General features: G+C 39.5%; 1 protein-coding gene across 8 annotated transcripts in view; it reads left to right on the top strand.

Moving 5' to 3' along the window:
• The window catches only part of lrp1bb (low density lipoprotein receptor-related protein 1Bb), a 469,826-nt gene that overhangs the window by 119,505 nt on the left and 330,050 nt on the right, over positions 1-20,271 (top strand). For 7 of the 8 annotated variants that reach the window (XM_057852528.1, XM_057852526.1, XM_057852531.1 and 4 more), the window contains exon 2: positions 1,597-1,719. The exons of the other annotated variant lie outside the window; for it this stretch is intronic. In XM_057852528.1, the coding sequence (XP_057708511.1) occupies positions 1,597-1,719 (123 nt within the window). The remainder of the gene's footprint in view (positions 1-1,596; positions 1,720-20,271) is intronic. 8 annotated transcript variants of the gene reach the window in all.

Genomic DNA, 20,271 nt, shown 5'->3' with positions numbered 1-20,271 from the left:
GTGCATAAGTTTCTCAACACCTGCATTAAGCTACCAAGTATCAACCAGACTACAAAGACATTAGCAAAACCATGCAGCACCAGAAGTCGCATTAATTGTAAGAAATACCCATCATTGATTAGCAACAGCATAACTATGCTATTAAGAAGAATTTAGATACTTATTGTACTTTAAAAGTTTTGAAATTAGACAAAAAGCACACATTACTTGTATTTTTAGTTTTAAACATATAGTATGGCTCTCACGGAATTACATTTAAAAATATGTGGTGTTCATGGCTCTCTCAGCCAAAAAGGTTCCCGACCCCTGCCTTAGATTGACTCACCGAACCCCTGAGGTTTGATCGAACCCAGGTTAAGAACCACTGCTCTAAACTTAGCAGCACAAGGAGTCAAGGAGTGAGCCAAAATATCTTAAGATTGACTGTCAGTTCTAGAATTTGTATTTAATTATGTTTGATGAAATTAAATGTTAGTAACAAACAATGCACAAAGAATAAGAATTTGAGAAGGCATTGGATTGTAAACACATTTCTCCTGCAATTGAAAATATTTATTCACCAACTTGATGACACTGGTTGAAGCAATTAAAAATGCCCTCATGTAAAATGTGAACTGACAAGAACACCCTATTTCAATGGCAAAATTTCAGCTGTGTTGCATCAGTAGGAAAAAAGGAGCGATGGAAAGAATGAGCTGTTTGACCTTTTCAGATCTGTCCCTGGGTAGTGAATTTGCTGCAGGGGGGCCCAGCTACTGAGCGCTACCACGTTGAATTATCGCTCCCACTATTCAAATGCTGCAAACCCAATCTCCCACATGCACCGTTCCTTCCTCAGATGGTATTGGAACCCCTTGGGAATGAAATAAAAGAAACGGCTAGGGATTGTGAGCTTATTTGGGAGCTCAATGTACAAATAAATTTGCATTTTTGTTTTGCTCTCAGCAAAAATCTCTGTAGGTCATAATATGGCGTCACTATTTTTTGCATTGCAAAACCTCGTGTCATTCTTAGGGATGAAGTGTGCCACTTTTTCCTCAAACGCTCGTGTCATCCTCGTGGATGATCAAGCTGAATCTCTGACAGCTACCGGCAGCAAACATGTCAACATTTTGATGGATACTTGCCATAATGAAAGCCTACTATGACTCTTAAGTCAGCTGAGCTTCAACTGAACTCCCTCCTTCAAATAAAACTACAAGAGTAGCGAGATAAAGGCAATTTTGCCGAACTGCCTTATAATAGTTCTCTAAAGGAAAGGACATTGTGTCTTTGTTAGAATAGCTGTCAAACACACTTCCTGCACAACTCCCTGTCTCTTTAAAGAGAATTTTAATCAGTGCCAACAAAACAATGGTCTCCTTCTCCAGGTCTCAGATGGTCAGATTGCTCTCATGATTTACATTCCATTTACACAATCAAGCAGCTGAATTTATAATAATAACCATGGTGATCGGAGTGGTGAAAGGGCAGGTCCACTCAAATCATCCTCATGAGTTCATGTTGCGCTTGTAACACGACCCACATTTGCTGTTATCATCTCATTCTTCATTCTTTTTGTTTCCCTCTCCACTACCCTCTCCTTTATCCATCCAGAGGCCATCTTGTGTGATGTAGGGGAGTTTCACTGTCACGATCAGGAACACTGCATCCCCGAGGGCTGGCTCTGTGACGGTGAGCCCGACTGCCCCGATGGCTCCGATGAAATTGACGTGGCTTGTAAGTCAATCACTTCATCCATACTTCAAGCATGCCTTGTCATAGGGCACATTTAATATGCACAAAGGGAAGTTAAACGTTTCTGACCTCGAGACCATTTAGCAGCATGATGGCATGAGACGTCCCGGCAACGTCTTCTAGAGCAGGGGTCCCCAACGACCGGGCCGCGGACCGGAACCGGTCCGTGGCGCATTTGGTACCGGGCCGCGCAGAAATAGTAAATAATTTAGTAATGACTGCATTCTGGCCGATTGACTTTGGCCTGTGCCGTTTAACACACCAATATCCCTGTCTACTCTAGATATCCAACTACAGGATAAGAGGTCGTCATAGAAATGCATTGATTGGACTTTGAGCAGTACATCTTGTTTTGTATATCTATGTGCGCTTGGCCTCGATAATAACGTATGACGTAGGTCCTCGCCCATCACATTTGTTCCCGGAAATAATTAGCCCCACACTAGAATGACTGAAAAACGGACGTCTTTGGACAGATTTTTTAACGGGGAAAAGGGAACCTGACGAGCCAGAAGATGAGCCTACAAACTCGAAGAAAACAAAATCTATGCTACTTCCTAATCACTAAAGACCCATGAACTGCGAAGGAGTGGATTCGTGACCCGTATGTGAAAAAAGCGAGTGATTCGAGCATGTCTGTGCAACAGGAATATCAGCTTGTGGAGATCACAAATCACGGCGACCTTAAACGTAGATTTGAGACAACAACTCTACCGAGGTTCTGGATTAAAGTCATTTCGGAATATCCTGACATCGCTAGGAGAACACTGAAAACTATGCTACAATTTCCAACATAGTATCTTTGTGAAGCGGGCTTCTCTCACTCTCCCATCTTGGGAGATTCAGTCACTGATTCAGCGGGTGAGTTGTATTTTCCCTGCACTTAACATGACGGGGCTAAAAACAAATGTTATTTCATATTTGCTGTATTTTTCTGCCGCACATTGCCGGTGTTCTGACAAATTTGGCATGGGCGTAACGTTAAAAATGACGGCGATTGCAGCGATTCCAAAGTACACACTACAAACTCTCTTTAAAGAAAGGAATATTAACTTATGTTTGCCATGTTAGCTGCACACAACAACTGCACGCAGCTCTCTCACTTAACGACTTTGCCATGTCGTTAAGCATTAATTTACGCCATTTTCGTGTTTCACATGTATGTTTATGATGTAAATAGTGTTTTAGCACCGTTGGATAACATTGAGAGTCCAACTGAATATAAAAGAGGGCTTTTTTTTACCGCCACAAAAGCTTTGGGAGCAAAATTTGATAAGAATGCAAAATTTGACAATACAGGTCCGTGAAAAAAAGACCCAAATCACACCGGTCCGTGGTGCAAAAAAGGATGGCGCTCCCTGTTCTAGTCTCGCGGAACATTTCCTCTGCCTGTTAGACAGTGAAGGTAGAAAAGTGACTGACTACTTCACACAAAACGTAAGTTGATGGATGCGGGGATAATTGTCAGTTTAATGTGAAACCAGGAATGTAACGGAAAGATCATGAAATGCACCTTTCATACTCACAAAGCTTGTCTTGTATTAATTAGCCACATGCCGAGAAAAAGGACAGAAAATCCTTGAGGGGCTCTAGTTTCTACTTTGTTTGTATGCGAAGCATTCATTTCTTTGGTGGAATTCATTGCTGTGTTGCAATGTTTGACTCTTCAATACAAAACAACTTTATTCCAGTTGAATTACTACTGGCTGCCACCGAGTCACAAGACAAGAATAGATAAACAAAATTGAGTCACACATATAGATCATTTAGGCTAGATTCATACTTCAGGTCTTAATGCACGAATCCGATTTTTTTCATGTTTTTACGACTTGAGTGAGGCATTAACTTGACGGTCTGAACGGGACAAGTCGCATAGAAGTGGACCATTTCAAATCTGATCTGGGTCACTTTCGTATGTGGTTTAACCCTTTAATGCCTGCAATATGACGCAATTGTCAGAGGATCACAAAATTTTAAAAAAGGTCTTAATGAAACCTTTTTTTCAAATTTGTAAAAAAAAAAAAAATAATATGTGTAATAAGCGCTCTAATATCTATAACCCTTGCTAAATCCAGTTTTTTTTTTTTTTCTCATGGAACCTGCAGATGCATGAGTTGACTTGCATCCATTATTTTTTTTGTGTGGAAAGATATTTCAAAATTCTGAATGTCTCAAAATCATGAAATTCTAAGTGTATCAAATGTCATACATTTGACAAGAAAGTGTTAAATCCAATCTAGGCCACATTTTTTCATAATGTCGCGGCGGTCTGAACTGGCAAGTCTCCCAAATCGGAATTCATGCAGCAATTACGTCATTAAAGAGCGAGAGAGATAGGGCGCTACGTTCGTGGTGCAGCTGTGCATTAGCGCCTAGCTTGCCTTGAATACTGCTTTTGGGGAAGGGTCGGGCTTGACAACAGTCATAAAAAAATAAAATAGGTTGAGGATAAGCCTGAGAATGCTCGGTTTTGTCTCTGCTCCATTTGAGCAATATTTTAAGATTGCTTACACGGCCAAAAGTCGGGGCAAACTGTTCGTATGTGTGCATGTCATGCAAGGACAGTGCGTGCACGCTATCGATCCATATAAACTTTGAATATAAGACTAAACGGGGATTATCTATGTCTGTTATTTGCATAAGCGGAGTTTAAGGGGGGGCCACCAGGGGGTCAGCCCCCCCCCTTGGTGGCCGAAAAGTGTCATTGCATGTAATTGACTTTCCTATGTATGACTTTCAAATTTAAAGTTATCTGGTAAAATATTTTCTATAAAAGTTGTAAAGCAATAAAGCAAACAACAAAAATGAATGAAATGAACAAAAAAATATATTTTTTTAGGGGGGCAAAATTGTTTTTCGAACAGATCATGTGACTAGCACAGGGCTGGGCAAACTATTCCACAAAGGGCCGCAGTGGGTGCAGGTTTTTGTTCATACCCACCATGAGGACAGGCTTTCACCAATCTGGTTTCTTACAAGTGCAATCACTTGATTGCAGTCAGATGCTTCTTGTATCCACTAAAATCTCATTGGTTAAACTGTCTGTGCTGAATCAGCTGGAACAAAGACCAGGACCCACTGCGGCCCCCGAGGACCGGTTTGCCCGCCCCTGGACAAGCACCTTAGACGGTCATTTGCTTTGCTTTGCCAAAACCACCCAACCAAAGAGGTAAGATGGATAGCTTTCAAAAGCAACAACTTCTAATGAGCAAGAACCAAGGATTGAAAATGTGGACCATGAAACGCTAGAGACCAACATCAAAATGGTGAGCAGAGTTTCAATTTGGCCCACTAAAGACGCTAATTGTACAACAGCCACCACCAGTGTCTTGCCAATGTAGTTACCACCGTCAAAAATTGTATCCCCTGGCCGCGGGAGCGCACACGCACATTAGTTATGAGTTGTGTCGATTTAAACAATTAATTGAAGCAATATACAATTAATTGAAGCAAGAAAAGAACCACAGTTATATGGTTTGGACATCGACGTTTATTAAACTGGAGAAACCCCATACAGGAGTTGAATAACAGTAATAACAGTTATAGGTCATCCTACGAGTAACACAGTGAACGTTTTTTACGTTCAGTACGTATGTTACGTTATACAATTTTTTTATTTTTTTTATTTTTTTGATGGATGGGCCATGTTTTAAAACCTCATAGATAACTACATCACCAAAAAAGGGGAAATCAAGCAACTCAGTGCAGCGTAGTGGCTCCAATCAGGTGATACAATTTTTGACAGGGGTAACCACATTGGCACGACACCGACGGTCATACCATATTCAATGGATGACCTTCCTGGCGAAAAGTATAGCTGTCCTAAGCAGCCTGATTTAGAAGTCCCCTCAAAAATGATGGGAAACAAAAAAAAACGCTCATTTTGAACTTACCATGAATATTCTTGTATGTTCATTTTATTGTTGACACTGTCTTTCGGGGTCATCAACATCTTGTGCCCCCCCCCGCCACAAAAATCAAACTCTGCCTATGTTTGTGTCCTCTTTTCGGAAATCAAAACATGATCACCTTTGAACAGGGCCGGCACAGGCCATTTGGGAGCCCTAAGCAAAATTACGCAAAGGTGCCCATATTTTTGGCCCACCATTTCGTCACAGTGTACAGTGAAACCCATACATGCAATCCAAGCCATAAGTGCATATTTTGTATATTAATCAGATTGTGTTGCACTGCATACTTCAAACTTCTCACCCCAAATGATTGTCAGTACTTACAGTAGATAGCACCAAACCTTTTTCTAAAAGAGGAAAGAAAGAAGTTAAGGAAGAACTTATATTGTTTTAAGCTTGTAATCAAGTATCAAAAGTCACAAAAGTCAACTAAAGCAAACTGTAGTAAACAAAATAGAAAATAAACAATTGCCAGATTGGGGGCCCCCTAGTGGTCCGGGGCCCTAAGCAGCTGCATAGTCTGCGTATAGGCTGGGCCGGCCCTGCCTTTGAATGACGTTGAGTCAGTATGTGTGGTCATTTGTTTTGATGCTCCTGTGCATGCGAGTCGATTTCCTCAGCGCATTTCCTACTGCTAATTAGTGTGCATGCGTGATACTTGAATGGGCTCACTGGACAAAGGCAGTCTGACGGGCACGCCTAAAAAACAGATATGACAAAAAAATCGGATTTGTATATTAAGACCTCAACCTAGCCTAAGAGTCTTCAAAGACACGCTTCTACAGGCATGAACTCAATCGCAACTGGGCTTTTCTGATAGTGTGGCGCGATTGAGTCATCATTGATTCACTACCTTGAGTAATGGGCTCAAGACAAGAACAAGACTTGCCAGAAACCAGAAAATTCTAAGTTAAGATCAATAGTTTTGGGAGTCGAGACCAAGAAAGAGACCAGAACAAGACTAAAAGTCTTGGTCGAGTCTTAGACCAGACCATCAGAGGCTGGTTTTAAGTGTACTACGGTAGGAACTGATATGCGCATTTTTTAACGGTCAAAGTTAGTGCCCAACATGCTGACCCTAATCCAAGAAACATTTTTAGCAATTTAAAAGGTTCCAAAGCAATTGATTTGAGTCTTTTAAAAGTCAAACGTTCTCATTTCCACACAATCTTGATGATACTAATAAGTTTTCTGCACAACTACCATCCTCGATGACAACTCCAATTAACGCCTTTCATTAGTGCCGTGTCTTTGCTAAGGCATGATATACTGCTGCTGCACAACAGTCAACGTGCGGGTTTCCATTGCATGCTCATGTTCTTGCACCCGCCACCCCCACCCCTGAATTGGCTCCATAAACCAAGTGTAAGCCTCTTATTTCCATTTTGCCAAGAGAAGCATATGATAAGTTTTCACTGCGGCAACACCGTTCTGTCCTAATCCATTAATGTGATCAAAATTGAGAAGCTGTGCCAGACACTTATGCTGGGGTACTAAAATACTTGCTAAAGACCTGTACAACACACTTAACAAACGGTTGGCTTTCAAACATATTTTAATATATTGCATATGTTTCAATTATGTTTATTTTACAGCATTTTTGTAAAGGCTATATATCTGATTTCAAATGCAATACTTCATTAGACGTTTTCAATCTTTATGGTTTAGAAACTCTTAGATCATTTTTTACGCAGTTTGATGGATCATCAAGGTATAAGATTTGTTTTTATGAGATTCATTCAAGGCAGTTAAAAGCCTTTACTGAATATATTTTTTTATTACTCAGCAACACCTTTGCTGAGGTGACCACAGTGCAACATGAATTCCCTTGAGACGGGAAGTTGTACATTGGTGAAAATGTGCTCTGTAGAAATCAAATGAATCCCCGCTGTTTTTGTCAACATTATATAATTAGAGTCAGCAGCTGTTATCATGTTCACAGCTACTTGGACATTCTCGAATGGATTACCACAATTGAGGGGAGGCTTGTTGAGGCTGTTTATGCCTCAGTGGCTGCTGGGATAATGCAACATTACCCTAAATACTTGGACCAAGGCAAAGGGCAAAGCAGCTGTCTAATCTATTAAAATTAATCCATATTTCCCCTTGAATTCTGAGTAGATTATATACATTATTGCTCTGCGTTTTCTCCTAGCTACTGTATATGGTTTTGTGACACTGATGATATCATTAATAGAATTTGTCAGTAGTCATTTAAGGATTAAATATAGCACGAACTAAATAATTAACGAGTGTTTTGCTAATAGTGTTTTCATGGTAATTTAATTTATTCTGTCGAGATTGTTTTGTGTGTAGTGGCAGGACTTAATCCGTATCATAATCCTACCAAACTCAGAGATACTATACCAACCCTATTGATTTTGTGATTGTTAATTAGTCCAATATTGTCATCAAATTGTTTTGATATAAGAAATAAGTTGCAACCTTTGTGAGGTTGCTTAGGGCTAAGTCATTAATCATACCATCGATTACTGCAGACCCTGTTTTAAGAATACCTTGCATGTTCATTCAAGAACCGTGCACAGCTCATTAACATGGATTATGTATTGATAGAAAGGGGAATTAGATCAGCTTTGCCCAGCAAACAGGAGACAGGACCGGAATATATTCTACTTTCTTCAAAGATTGACTACGGTATCATGGGATGTGAGAATAAAGAGCATTTTCATGAAATGAGATGTGAAGCTGCAAAGGCTTTAACTATGTGCAACGTATTCATCTAAATATCTTGGACTGAATACCGTTTTGCTTTGATTTTACTGTGAATAATGTAGTTCTGGATTTTCAGTATGTAAGACTTTTTTGTAAGCGGGCAGGAGCTGTTTGGGTTTTTTTCTCGGATAAAGTCATGTGGTCGCTGCCCTCGGTTAGAAAGACGTAGTCACTGTATCTTCAGGGCATGTGGTGAGAAGAGAAGAGGGGGTTGCGTCGGATTGGAAGGTATTCCAAACAGGAGGCAAAAACAGTTTAGCCCTTCAGCCACAGGCCTCACGGGACTTGATGGCCACTGACAGTTATTCGAGAGGATGAAAAAAACCCTCAGAGAATTGCAAAAGAAAGCCCGGTAAAATGGCAGTTCTCCCATTGTGTCGGGCAAGCCATCGCTATCTGTGCGGTGTCAAACCTCAGCTGTTTTCTGGGGCAGCTAAATGTCCAGTGTGTCGATGCGAATGCGTCAACAAGGAATTCCAAAATGTCAAGGCACGTTGGCAAAATAAAGCACTGCTATTTGTCGTGTTTAGTATGAAGTCAGGGCAGATCGAATTCTGATAATAGGGTTTTTATAGAATTTTTTATGAAAGGTTCCGTGACCATCAACCCTCTTTGTATTTATTCTGCACGTTAGCACACAGTGTCTTAGAAGTTAATCCTTCATAAATCCTCCGGTAAAGCATTTTATAGACATTTTGGCTGATCTCAGAAATGCTGCTGTTTGGAGCTTTTTTCAATCTTTTGGACGTCTCGACCACAAAATCCTCTAAATTGTCAATGAGGAGGTACAGACAATAAAGAGGTCAGTCGCTGACTTAAAATATATCCGCACAGAAGCTTAGTTTCACAGCTGAACCTCTACTAGTTCCAATTATCATTGGTTTCATTGTGGAGAGGAGACTGCACTCATCTGGTTCCTTCCACTTACTGCCCTTCATCAAATGATGAGGGTTGTGTCTTTGCAAAGCCGAAGAGGATATGGGATGCAATGCATTTGTATCTAGAGGTGAACAGAGCTATTACCCCATTCAACACAGTGGACTTAATAGATATGCACTTTAAAGACTTTCGGGCTTGATTGGATAAAGATTTGAACATGCAGAAATGGACATGAACTGGATTCGTGTCTGCCAGATGCTCAATATTGCAAATCTCCTTTCAACTCTGGTTTTCTGTGAGTTTGGTCATTCAGTAACAATTGATGCTGGCCTCTCCAAGGGCAGGACGGGCAGATGGGTCCAGTTTCCAGATACCCGAGGCTAGATAAATCAAATAAAATATGTAGTTGCTGGCTCCCCCAAATGATTTGAGCATTACATTTTTGTTTGTCTTCCAGTAACACTTTCAGTTCCATCGCTAGGAACGTCATTTTTGGCATCAGAGCAAACTCAGGCGTCAAACCTTTTTTTAAATGTTTTATACTGATAGTTTCCCCCAGGAATCAGTACAAAAAAGCGTTGATTTCACTCAAAACAATCCTGATTCTGTGGAGAACAATTCTTTATTCTGAGGCTTGAAAGTTGTTTTCCGCAGTCTATAATAAAACTAACAACAACAACAACAAAAAAAACTACCAACCTATAATGACCAGTTATAAATTGGGGTGTAATGGTACACAAAAATCTCGGTTCGGTACGTACCTCGGTTTTGAGGTCACGGTTCGGTTCAATTTTCGGTACAGTAAGAAAACAAAATGCAAAATATAAATGTGCTAGTTGTTTATTACACACCTTTCAACAATAGGAACATTAGCCTATACAAAGCTAGAATTCTGCTCAAAAAGTGCGGGTATTTAAAGATAATCCAACAACAATTTGCCTTTCAGACCCCGCGTATTGATCAGCTTTCTTTCTGAAAGAAAGAAGAACAAAGAAGTCCTATGCTAAAGAGAAAAGCAATCCCAATGACAAAGATTTTAACATGTATTTTACAAATGAAATGCCTCAATGAATCTTTATTTTTTCTTATGAACGGTTTTCAAAAGCTTTATTGGTGGATTTTCTCAAGTTAAAGCGCCACACAGAAATTAATACATTTAATTGTGTAAGCAGGATGTGTGTATTATTGATATTATTTAATTACAGGTGTTTTAGCTCATTTCAATTTATTTTATTTAAATAGCCTATTATTTATTTTATTATGTGTTTATATTTTACAAATAGGATGTAGTATTCATTTATATTGTATATTTTATGTTGTATAACCTTAGTGTTGTGGTAGGAGGGTTTTGTATTGAACACGGGGCCGTGTTGGTTATTATTATAGCAGAGAAGACAGCAGTAAATCAACAAAGACAAGTCAAATGTGCTACGATCTACCACTCAAGAAATCTGATGGACTCAAAAAGTGGGTTACCATTGCATATTAGTTTGAAAATCCACCGGATCCACTGTATTTTTACACGAGTGACTTCCTGTCTGCTCGATCCTAGCTACCGGTAGTAGTATTGACGCTGGAGGGTCGCGTCTCACGTCAAATAATAAATTCAGTCGTTCTTTTCACGTGCGTCGTGTTGAGCTGCTTCGGGGACGCGTCTGACACGCGGCCGCACTGCGACTGGTGTGCAATGGCTGATTGACTTTAACGCCCGCGTTTCACTGCGTTCTCGCGGCGGCCACATTGTCGCGCCGTTAACGTTTCTGGGTTATACTGTCCTACCATGTTGGTCCTCATTATAGTAGAGAAGACGGAGTAAATATAATCTACACAAAGAAACTGTAACCCGATCGACTCACAGCCTCGAAAAGTAAGGGTTACATTACGTCAGAAACCGAGCACCATGTACCGAAATGGTACAATACAAATACATGTACCGTTAAACCCTTAGTTATAAAGTAAATGTATGCAGTAATGATGTAAAAATTACTTTTGAAATTATTTGTAATACCCAAACATTGCCAAATATTGTCATTATAAATTATGTAATAAACATATATACAATAAATAAACAACCAAAGAACAGTAAAGGGAGCGGAAAACCTTTTTATTCCTGTTGAAAGAATAGGCTGATATTTCATATGGTACATTTGATGTAGTACATACTGTACATCAAATAATTCAATATTTTGTGGGTTTTGAAAAATAGTTAACATGCTCTAAAAATTCTAAAACTTGTGGTAGAGAAGGAGTTAAATAAAATATTATTATTATCATGATCTGCCTTGCTGTAAGAGGGAAATTGCCAAGAGTTAACTTCCTTGAAGCCTCTTCAATAAAGGGAAATATGTATTAAGGTGAGGTATCATCTAAGCATCAAAATGTTTGATATGAAAATTTCTGTACCTTGAGGAAATTTACCCCAAATAAAGTACGTATAATTTGCACATTTCAAAGCTGCTATAGAATGATGAGACGATAGGAAATATATAAATACGTAGTCCCCTATTTGATAAGCAATATCAGTCAAGCATTTCAAGCAGCCTATAAACATCCTGGCGGGCATTTTATTTGGGAACACCCATACTGAACGTAATGTATCTCAAATGTGGCCAGTTACCATGGGAATTGGCCTTAGTCGCACGGCGCTTTAGACAGTAATGTAGCGTAGAACCTTGTTATTAAGCTGAAGGGCAGGGCCTTTTGCATAATGTAACATTACTTTCCCGCTGAGATACAAGCCTTCTGTTTACTCGAGAAATCCTACAAATATGTCATCACCGCAAGCGCGTCAAGGTTAGATGCTGATGTGTCTCATGCATTTTGTACAAATTATGCATTCAGCGTATGAGGCTCTCTTAATGTTTAGTGAAATTCATTAAACGTGCATGCTTCTGCTTTAGTAAAACAGTGTTTTATTAATTGAATCATGATCCGAGTACGAGAATCTCAGAGGTTGCCACTACATCACACAATCACTAAAATATTCAATTCAAGTGTTAATTGCACGTCAGGTATCTCGGCTCTGCACTGAAAAGCTTTGCCTGATTTGAGATCAAATGCAGCACATTGTGCTTTGCTATCTATGAATTACATGTGACTTTACTGCAACTAAGTTATTATCGAGTTTAGCAGGCAAGCAAAAGTCAGAAATTGTGTGACTGTTAAAGTGCGAATGACAAGATAAAAAAGTCTCAAATAGCATTATTATGTTAATTAGAATCATATTTTGAAACGATTTGATTATATACAACAATTTGGCAAAGCGCAGATGACAGGAATTAGTCTTTTAATCCGCCATTTAGCCACGCTTACCATTATAGGGCTATAGCGTCCCCAACAGGAGGATGATGCCGGCAGGGTCATGGTTTCCTCGGATTTAGAATTCCACCCATTGAGGGGAATTATTCAGAACGAGGAAAATACGACAAAGAGAGCCGCAAAATGTCACTGTTAGTCTCTGTACTCCAATATTTTTACAGGATATTCTTTTTATCGAAGTATTTTTCCCCAATTGCTAAATCATGACAAATAACAGTCTTGTGCTAAATGGAATATGAAATAATAAAAATGCTTTTATTCAGTACGACATGGCAAAATTACTTCATAATGGTCAAAACTGTCGACTTTACTGTCACACCTCCCGAACAATATTTTATGCCACCGTAGTTAGTCAGGCTTTTGTCCTTTCCCTGCCCCGGCTTCGGAGAATGTAAACAAACCAAGAGGCGCAACAGTAGCTGACATGCTAACCCGAACCGAATGATGTCTCAGTCTTATTTTCGCTTTTTGAATCGAAAAATCCCACAAAACTAGCCTGAATCATGTGACACGGCGGCGGGTTTGTTGATTGTCTTCGCCGATTGGCAACCTGCCCGGCGGCGAGCGATTTACAGCTCGTTCCCCTGCTATGGACAGGAGAGCTCGCCGGGGAAGCAGCTGGAGAGTACCGACGTCGGAGGTGTGCGTAGCTGTCACATGGTCAACACGAATATGGTGTAAAATAATGCTTTACTACCCAGCGAAGACGTAAACAGAGAGCGGTGTGCAGTTGTTGTGCAGCTAACATGGCAGGATGTGTCTGAGGAGAACTTTTCAACATGCCTGTCCATGATCAAACCTAAGTAAATAGCCCTTTATTTAAAGAAAGCTTGTAGTGTTCACTTTGTAATCGCTGTATTCGTGGCCATTTTTAACACAAAGTTGCAATTTCTGATGGGGTTGAAAATTTGACATAACACCGGGCACACGAAGAGGGCAATAAGCGGTGTATAGCGCTCTCCCGGCGGGGGGTGTGTGTGTCAATTGGCATTTCGGTGGACAATCAGCCACAAAAATGCAAGCCATGTCCGTATTAAAACGTGTGCCATGATCCCAGTATTTGACATAATACAAAATATGATGTTTATTCACTTTCTCGTAAGTCCAATGGTTCCACAGTAGTAGGGCTTGTTTTGGCCAATATCGGTGGTAAACGGGAACCCTTTGAGACCCAAAAAGGCTCACACACCTCTCCCAGGTGCAGCAACAATTTTCTGCAGCTGTTTGACTGGTGTGATGCGAAAAATAAACAAATTAATCTGCAAAATCAGCTGAATACGCAGTCCATTTGCATGCTATAAAGCAATGATGTATTGTGAGATGCTTACCCGGGTGATGTCACATTCACATTTGTCCGAAACCCGAGACTGAAGCCGGAAGTTCCAAGTGGTCCATTTCATTCAGGAGAATAAACACTGCATGAAATATGAAATAAACATGCTTTATGGTGTCATACGCACTTTAATGCTGGCAAAATATTGTTGCGTGTGTTCTCATGCCCAGCTTTCTCATGTAAAATTAGTGTGATAGCGTTAATGCCAATTAATTCTGATTGGGCGGATTTGGTTACTTGGTAACAAATATGCCCGCTCTCATTGTTATCCATGCAAGAATTGAATGAAGTACAATGAGGCGTAAAAAAAAAAAAAAATAAATAAATAAAATGCAAGGAGGTGTGTAGTACTTTCACACAACCCACTTTGGTCGTTAAATCTCCGTGACACATGGGCCGTTTACATGGTGACGCTGCGACACCAAGACCCAACAATTGCATTGCGGAATTAGCCTGGAACTCCAGACTCACCGCCGTTCCAGCTATGGAGTCTGGGACCCAGCTCCTTATTGGCCTCATGAGCCCAAACGAAATCGTCCGTGCAATCAGATTTGTTTATTTGCGTGACATGTTCTTTACGAGCAACATCACTCTTACGCGTTGGAAGTCGTCTCCACAACAACACAGATGGCGGACGGGAGAGCTGAGAATATGTTCCTATCTGCGCTAAATTCAGTTTTGAATGACCAAAAACAGTCGCTAAAACCAACAGTCTGTCTCGCGCTAGCCATGTTGAATAAACGTCTCCGTTCTCCGCTCCGTTTGTTGTCGCTTTACCAACGTCACGTGCGCCCGTCGCTGATTAGTCCACTCCGCTGTCTGTTTGCTGTGGCTTGCTCCGCCCTGGGAATTTGATCAGCTGAACAGTCGCCAGACTCTTTATCTGGAACAGCGGTGAGTCTGGAGTTCCAGGCTATTGTGGAATGGCCTCGCCTTTACATGGGGACGGCGAAAACGAAAGGCGAAGATGCAAACTTTTGATTCCGGCCTCTATAGCGGAACGATTCGATTGTGGGGATTGCTCTGCGACCACATGAATGGAACGCTCTAGCTCCGATGACGTCAGCACTGGCACACATCACTTTGGGTATGCACAGTCGTTGCTAGTAAACATTCAAAACACAAACACTGAGTAATGGCAGCTTAAATTTACGGTTTTTAATACCGTATTGGCCCGAATATAAGACGGTGTTTTTTTGCATTGAAATAAGAAAAAAAGTGGGGGGGTCGTCTTATATTCGCGGTCTAGACATTACACCCATTCACGACGCTAGAGGGCACCAGATACCATTGAAGCGATGTTCTGTCATGACAGATCTCAGTTACTCTCAAGTTTAACCACTTTGCATTATTTTATTGCAATGTTTTTCCTTCTTCAGATTTGTTTCAAGACTAACGTTACAGTTAGACTTCCCCTTGATGGTTAATGCAGTAATTGCAATTTTGTTGTTTTATCACAATAGATTGGTTTATTTACATTTCAAAAACCAGAAGCCATTCATTTACGAATGTGATTGCACTTTAGCTAACATATTTAAATGTTCAGATATTAAGATTTGAATGAGGCAAAATAACATGCTTTTTCTCTCTAATATATTGTTTTAATCATGTTTCAGATGTACTGTAATTATTTTCTGTATAAAAATTAATTTGGTTTTTCAAAAGTCTTTTTTTCAAACTTGAGTCTCGAAAAAGAGGGGGTTGTCTTATAATCAGGGCCGTCTTATATTCGGGCCAATGCGGTAATATAATTAATTCAAATATATTTTATATTCGCGTTGTTGTGCCTTCTGGAGCAAAAGAAAAAAAATGCAATGACGCCATTGCTTCGATTTTTTTTTTTTTTTTTTTTTTTTTGACAAGCAATATTATACATCATTTAAACTTGTAAAGATCAGCAAATGTACAAGAAATACAAGAGGAAATTTAAATATACAGGAAAAACTGAATAAAATAGCAAAATAAAACATAGGGGGTAAAAAGATTTTAAAAATATATACTGTATTTGCCATTGCTTCAAGTTGGCGGGTTGTCTTCTGGGCTGAGGAGGTAGATATCAAGGAAGTGCATCATTGGCTGTCGCCTTGTAAAACTGCACTGCTCTCTAGGGCCTGGCATGAATACTACATCGTTTTCACATGGAATTGCGATACCGCTTGAATGGAGATGGAACCAAGACGGAACCATGTAAATGCAAGCATGAAATTTGTCGTATTTTTGGAGCGTCACCATGTAAACGGCCCCTTAGTCACTATTTTTCACACTAACACTGTCCTGCATGTTCCTGCATTATTCTTCAGATGGAAATCCAACTACAGTACTTTTTACTAAACAACACAAAAAACTATAATCATGCAGTATGTTTTTTTTTTCTGGTGAAATGAGTTTATATCATTTTAATGTTACAGAATAAAATAATCTGTGGAAGAACAGTCAAAATCTTCAGAAATTGCCCGAGATAAGAGCAAATGCTTTTAAAATGGCTGGCTCCATATGAGTTAAGGACAGCCTGTCAGCAAAATAATCAACCGAAACAGCAGATTTAGAGCTAAGGGTGACATTGGAGTTGCCTCCCTGATGTTGTTACAAATGACATCATTGGGACATTTCATTAGGTACACCTAGAGACATGCCAAAAGAGGAGCTTTATTACCAAAACAAAACAAAATATTTTCTTGTTTTCAAACAATGGATTTAGTCCAGACTATTTACACAGAGCTGCTTAAGTGTTATGGAAGTAAATAGGTAGAGAAAAATTCTGCCACTTGCAATGTGAACCCTTCACCATTGTACTTATTAAACATGCTTTAAGGTTGGAAGATAGATGCTCATGAACAGCTGGCCAAAACTTCAAGTTATACTCATGAATGTCAAAGTGCAAGACCTTGTAATGTTTTCCTTCATGAACTCAATGCTTTTTTGTGTAAAAAGTTGCCGTGCTCATGAGGAAACACTGTACGTTGTGCTTACATTATCATTGGAAACCACATGTTGCTTGTTCTTGATCATCGGCCAAATAGTATTACACGGAATGCTTTAAGACTGAAGAGGATGACCATACAGCAGTACACAAACATAGGGAGCATATATTTATTTTTTTGTTTATTTTCTGAGTAAATACTAAAATGTGCCAAGCTGTGTTGTTTCTTGGCATTTTTTAACAGACGAGTTTCTAGCCTTTCAGTTTGTCTACAAGATTTTAAAAATTGTGACTACTAATACTGCTTTGTTGATTAATATTTTCTTTAATCGATTACATTTTAGGTTATAGTGTGAACGGTTGCCCAGCAACTGACTAACGACCAGTTCAGTTTGTAGTCTGACTTTCGTGCAGTGTCATCTGGGATGGGCTCTAGCACCCTTTGTGCACCCTGAGCTGGATATCCGGTGTTGAAAATGGATGGATGGTTATTCTTCTAAGTTGAACGCTGTAAGCTGTTTTTCTCAAAACCTTTGGATGTCATAAGTCATTCAATTTCAAGGCCTCTTTTAGAATAATCAAACTCATTGAAGGGTAAAAAGAAGAACATGATACAAAAAAATGTCTCACTAAAGGCTTCACCTAACTCTGAACTAGCTTTTCTTAATTTAAGTGAGCTTCAAATTGGAGATAATTTCATTTACCATTTTCCTTTCAATTTAAAAAATGTGGAACTACTACAGAGTATTGTGATTTATCATTCCATCTAACATTTTGAGGAGGAGGCAGTCAGATGGACACGAAGAAATAATACAATAATAATTCAAACTTAAGCTTTGCTAATAATGAGAGATGTGTGCTGCAAAACATATTTGGTACGTCTCCTCATGAGATCTCAAAAATAAGTGACGATCCCTATAGGAGTTTAGTATGTGAGTTAATTCATCTATTTCTTTAGAAGTGTCTCTGTTTTTACCTACTGCATTCGATCACTAAGGCCTCGTCCTAATGATTTTTGTTGTTGTTTTCCAGAGGCCCCCTGCCCTATCTCTTGCTCTTCCACCTGGGTCTTTCCATCTCATTAACATGTGTTTCAACTTGCTTTTCCTTGTTAGATGGTTTGGTTTCACAGCCACAACCCATACTGTTTTGTGCCACATTATTCTTTTTCTAAATGCACCTGAAGTTTCTTTCTGATCTTACATTCGGGTTCAATTTGATCAGCTAAACTTCATCTGGTTAACATGCCATTATCTGTGTCTGTATCCAGCAAGATCCACTTACAAAACAATTTTAAACTATAACATCCACTCATTGGCATTGATCCATCCTCAGTGATCCATAACTAATCCTTGATCCTGGCTCCTCTAAACAGAGAATAAGTAAATTGAACGCACCCTTCATGATGATGAAGTGGAATCATTTTCAGGGTTACGAGAATAGGGATACACCAGTGAGTTTACTATGTGTCACCTCCAATACACAAATGCACACAAGCAAATTAACCCAAATATTCATTTATTTTACGCACTGGGACTACTCTTCCACACTGATGGCTCCATTTATGAGGGTCTAATGTTATCAGTGTCACACCACTTACAATAGCAACTGTTCTCATTGGCAGTTTGGTTTCCTGTTGGCCAATATAAATATCCATAGCAGGGAATGAAGTTTAGTTGTATCCCCAATTTTTCTCATATTTCTTATCCGACTCATATGTTTTCCTTGACAAATTAACAATTCAATACTGAGATTCTTATAACAGGAACACATATATGTAGGTTTTTATCCCCCCCAAAAAAAAAAAAAAAAAATGGAAGTATTCAGGTCCACAACTAACAATTATTTTGATAGTCATTCAATTTTTTTTCAATGAAAAAAAAAAAAAAAAATCTTAATCCCCATCCATTCATACAAAAATAAACATATCAAAATGCCATTACATGATTATCCTTCAATTATTGGTTTTTATCTTAACATTCAAATATAAAGGCAAACATGTAGATTATTGTTTTCCAAAGTAAAAACAGATGTTTAGAATAAATACCAAAATAATCCTTCCACTGTTTCCTCTACAATCAAAAGATTGTGGTACACAGCCACACAAAAATAAAAGCCGCCACGCCTTGCAAATGAGATTTTTTTTTTTTTTTTTAAAAGATTCAAACAGACATTCTAATTTATAAATTGTATAATTTAACAATATGTCTAAATTAATACCATAATTTCTGGATGACTGGATGCCCCAGTTTACAAGTCTCACCCAGTACATTTTTAAAGGAAAAACATTTTGTACATACATGAGCCTCTCCTGTCTATAAGCTGCATGTGCCCACATAGTAACATGAGATATTCACAAAGAAATACACACAGTTTTCAAAATTTTAATAACATACCTTAACTTTTCTTTCCAAACAGCACCAGCAACACGGCAATTTTATAGCAGCGACACGGCAGTCACATAGCAGCAACACGGCAGTACAGCACTAGCTGGGCTGGTTATTAGAAACATAAGTCTTTGTTAGCAATCTTCATCTTCCTCCTGTGCAATTAAACGTTGGAAGTCTTCACCCTCAGTGTCGGAGAGAAATAGGCTAAGATACACTACGCCACGCACCTACTCAGTCTCTCCTTCGCTGTCGCCTTCAGTGTCTCCCATAATGAGGAAATTCACTCCTGAGCCTGTGCCGTCCTCTTCGTCATGCAGCAGACCGGCCCCCGAAATCTGTTGGTGATGGCGGACTTCTCTCACACTGCTCCACGCTGCCAGGATCCATCGGCAGACCCGCGCAAAAGCTGCACTTCGCATGCGGCCAGTCTTGACAAACGATCTCTTGCCGCTGGTCATCCAAGCCTCCCATTCAACTCGGAGTGCCACTTTAATTTCTTCTAGCATTTTCCATGATGCGGGTCTGCCAATTCTACTCATGCACAAAGACGAGGGTCTGCCACCTCTATTCATGCACAAAGCACAAAGTTAAACCACCGGTAATAGTGCAAACTAACATCTTCCTCGACACATATATTCCACGTGTCTCACTCCCACATTCCATGCTCAAGCACCCATGGTGGCCATCAGAAAAATGCACAGATTGGCCGCATAATTGCATACGCCGCAAGATGCAAAATGAGGGAAAAAAGTAGCGGCTTGTAGTTCGGAAATTATGGTGTATATATATATAGCTCATATTTATGAAGTATTTGCCAGAGGTAGTCTGAAATGGCCTGTCAAATACAAGTTGTTGCTTTACATGCTTTATTTTGAAAACCACATCGGTTCTCCTATTGCAAGCTTGTGCCTGACTAAGTTGTCGCCAAGTTGGAAATCGGAGATAAATCTACAGAAAAGTATTTCAAGTTAATGAATGTAATTCTGGTATAAGCCTGTGAAAACAACCTTAATATTAACATGGACATAATGTTTAAGTTCTTTATGGCGT

Source organism: Corythoichthys intestinalis, chromosome 12, assembly GCF_030265065.1.
Source record: "Corythoichthys intestinalis isolate RoL2023-P3 chromosome 12, ASM3026506v1, whole genome shotgun sequence".
NCBI lineage: Eukaryota > Metazoa > Chordata > Actinopteri > Syngnathiformes > Syngnathidae > Corythoichthys > Corythoichthys intestinalis.
This window is presented reverse-complemented; position numbering and strand designations above follow the sequence as displayed.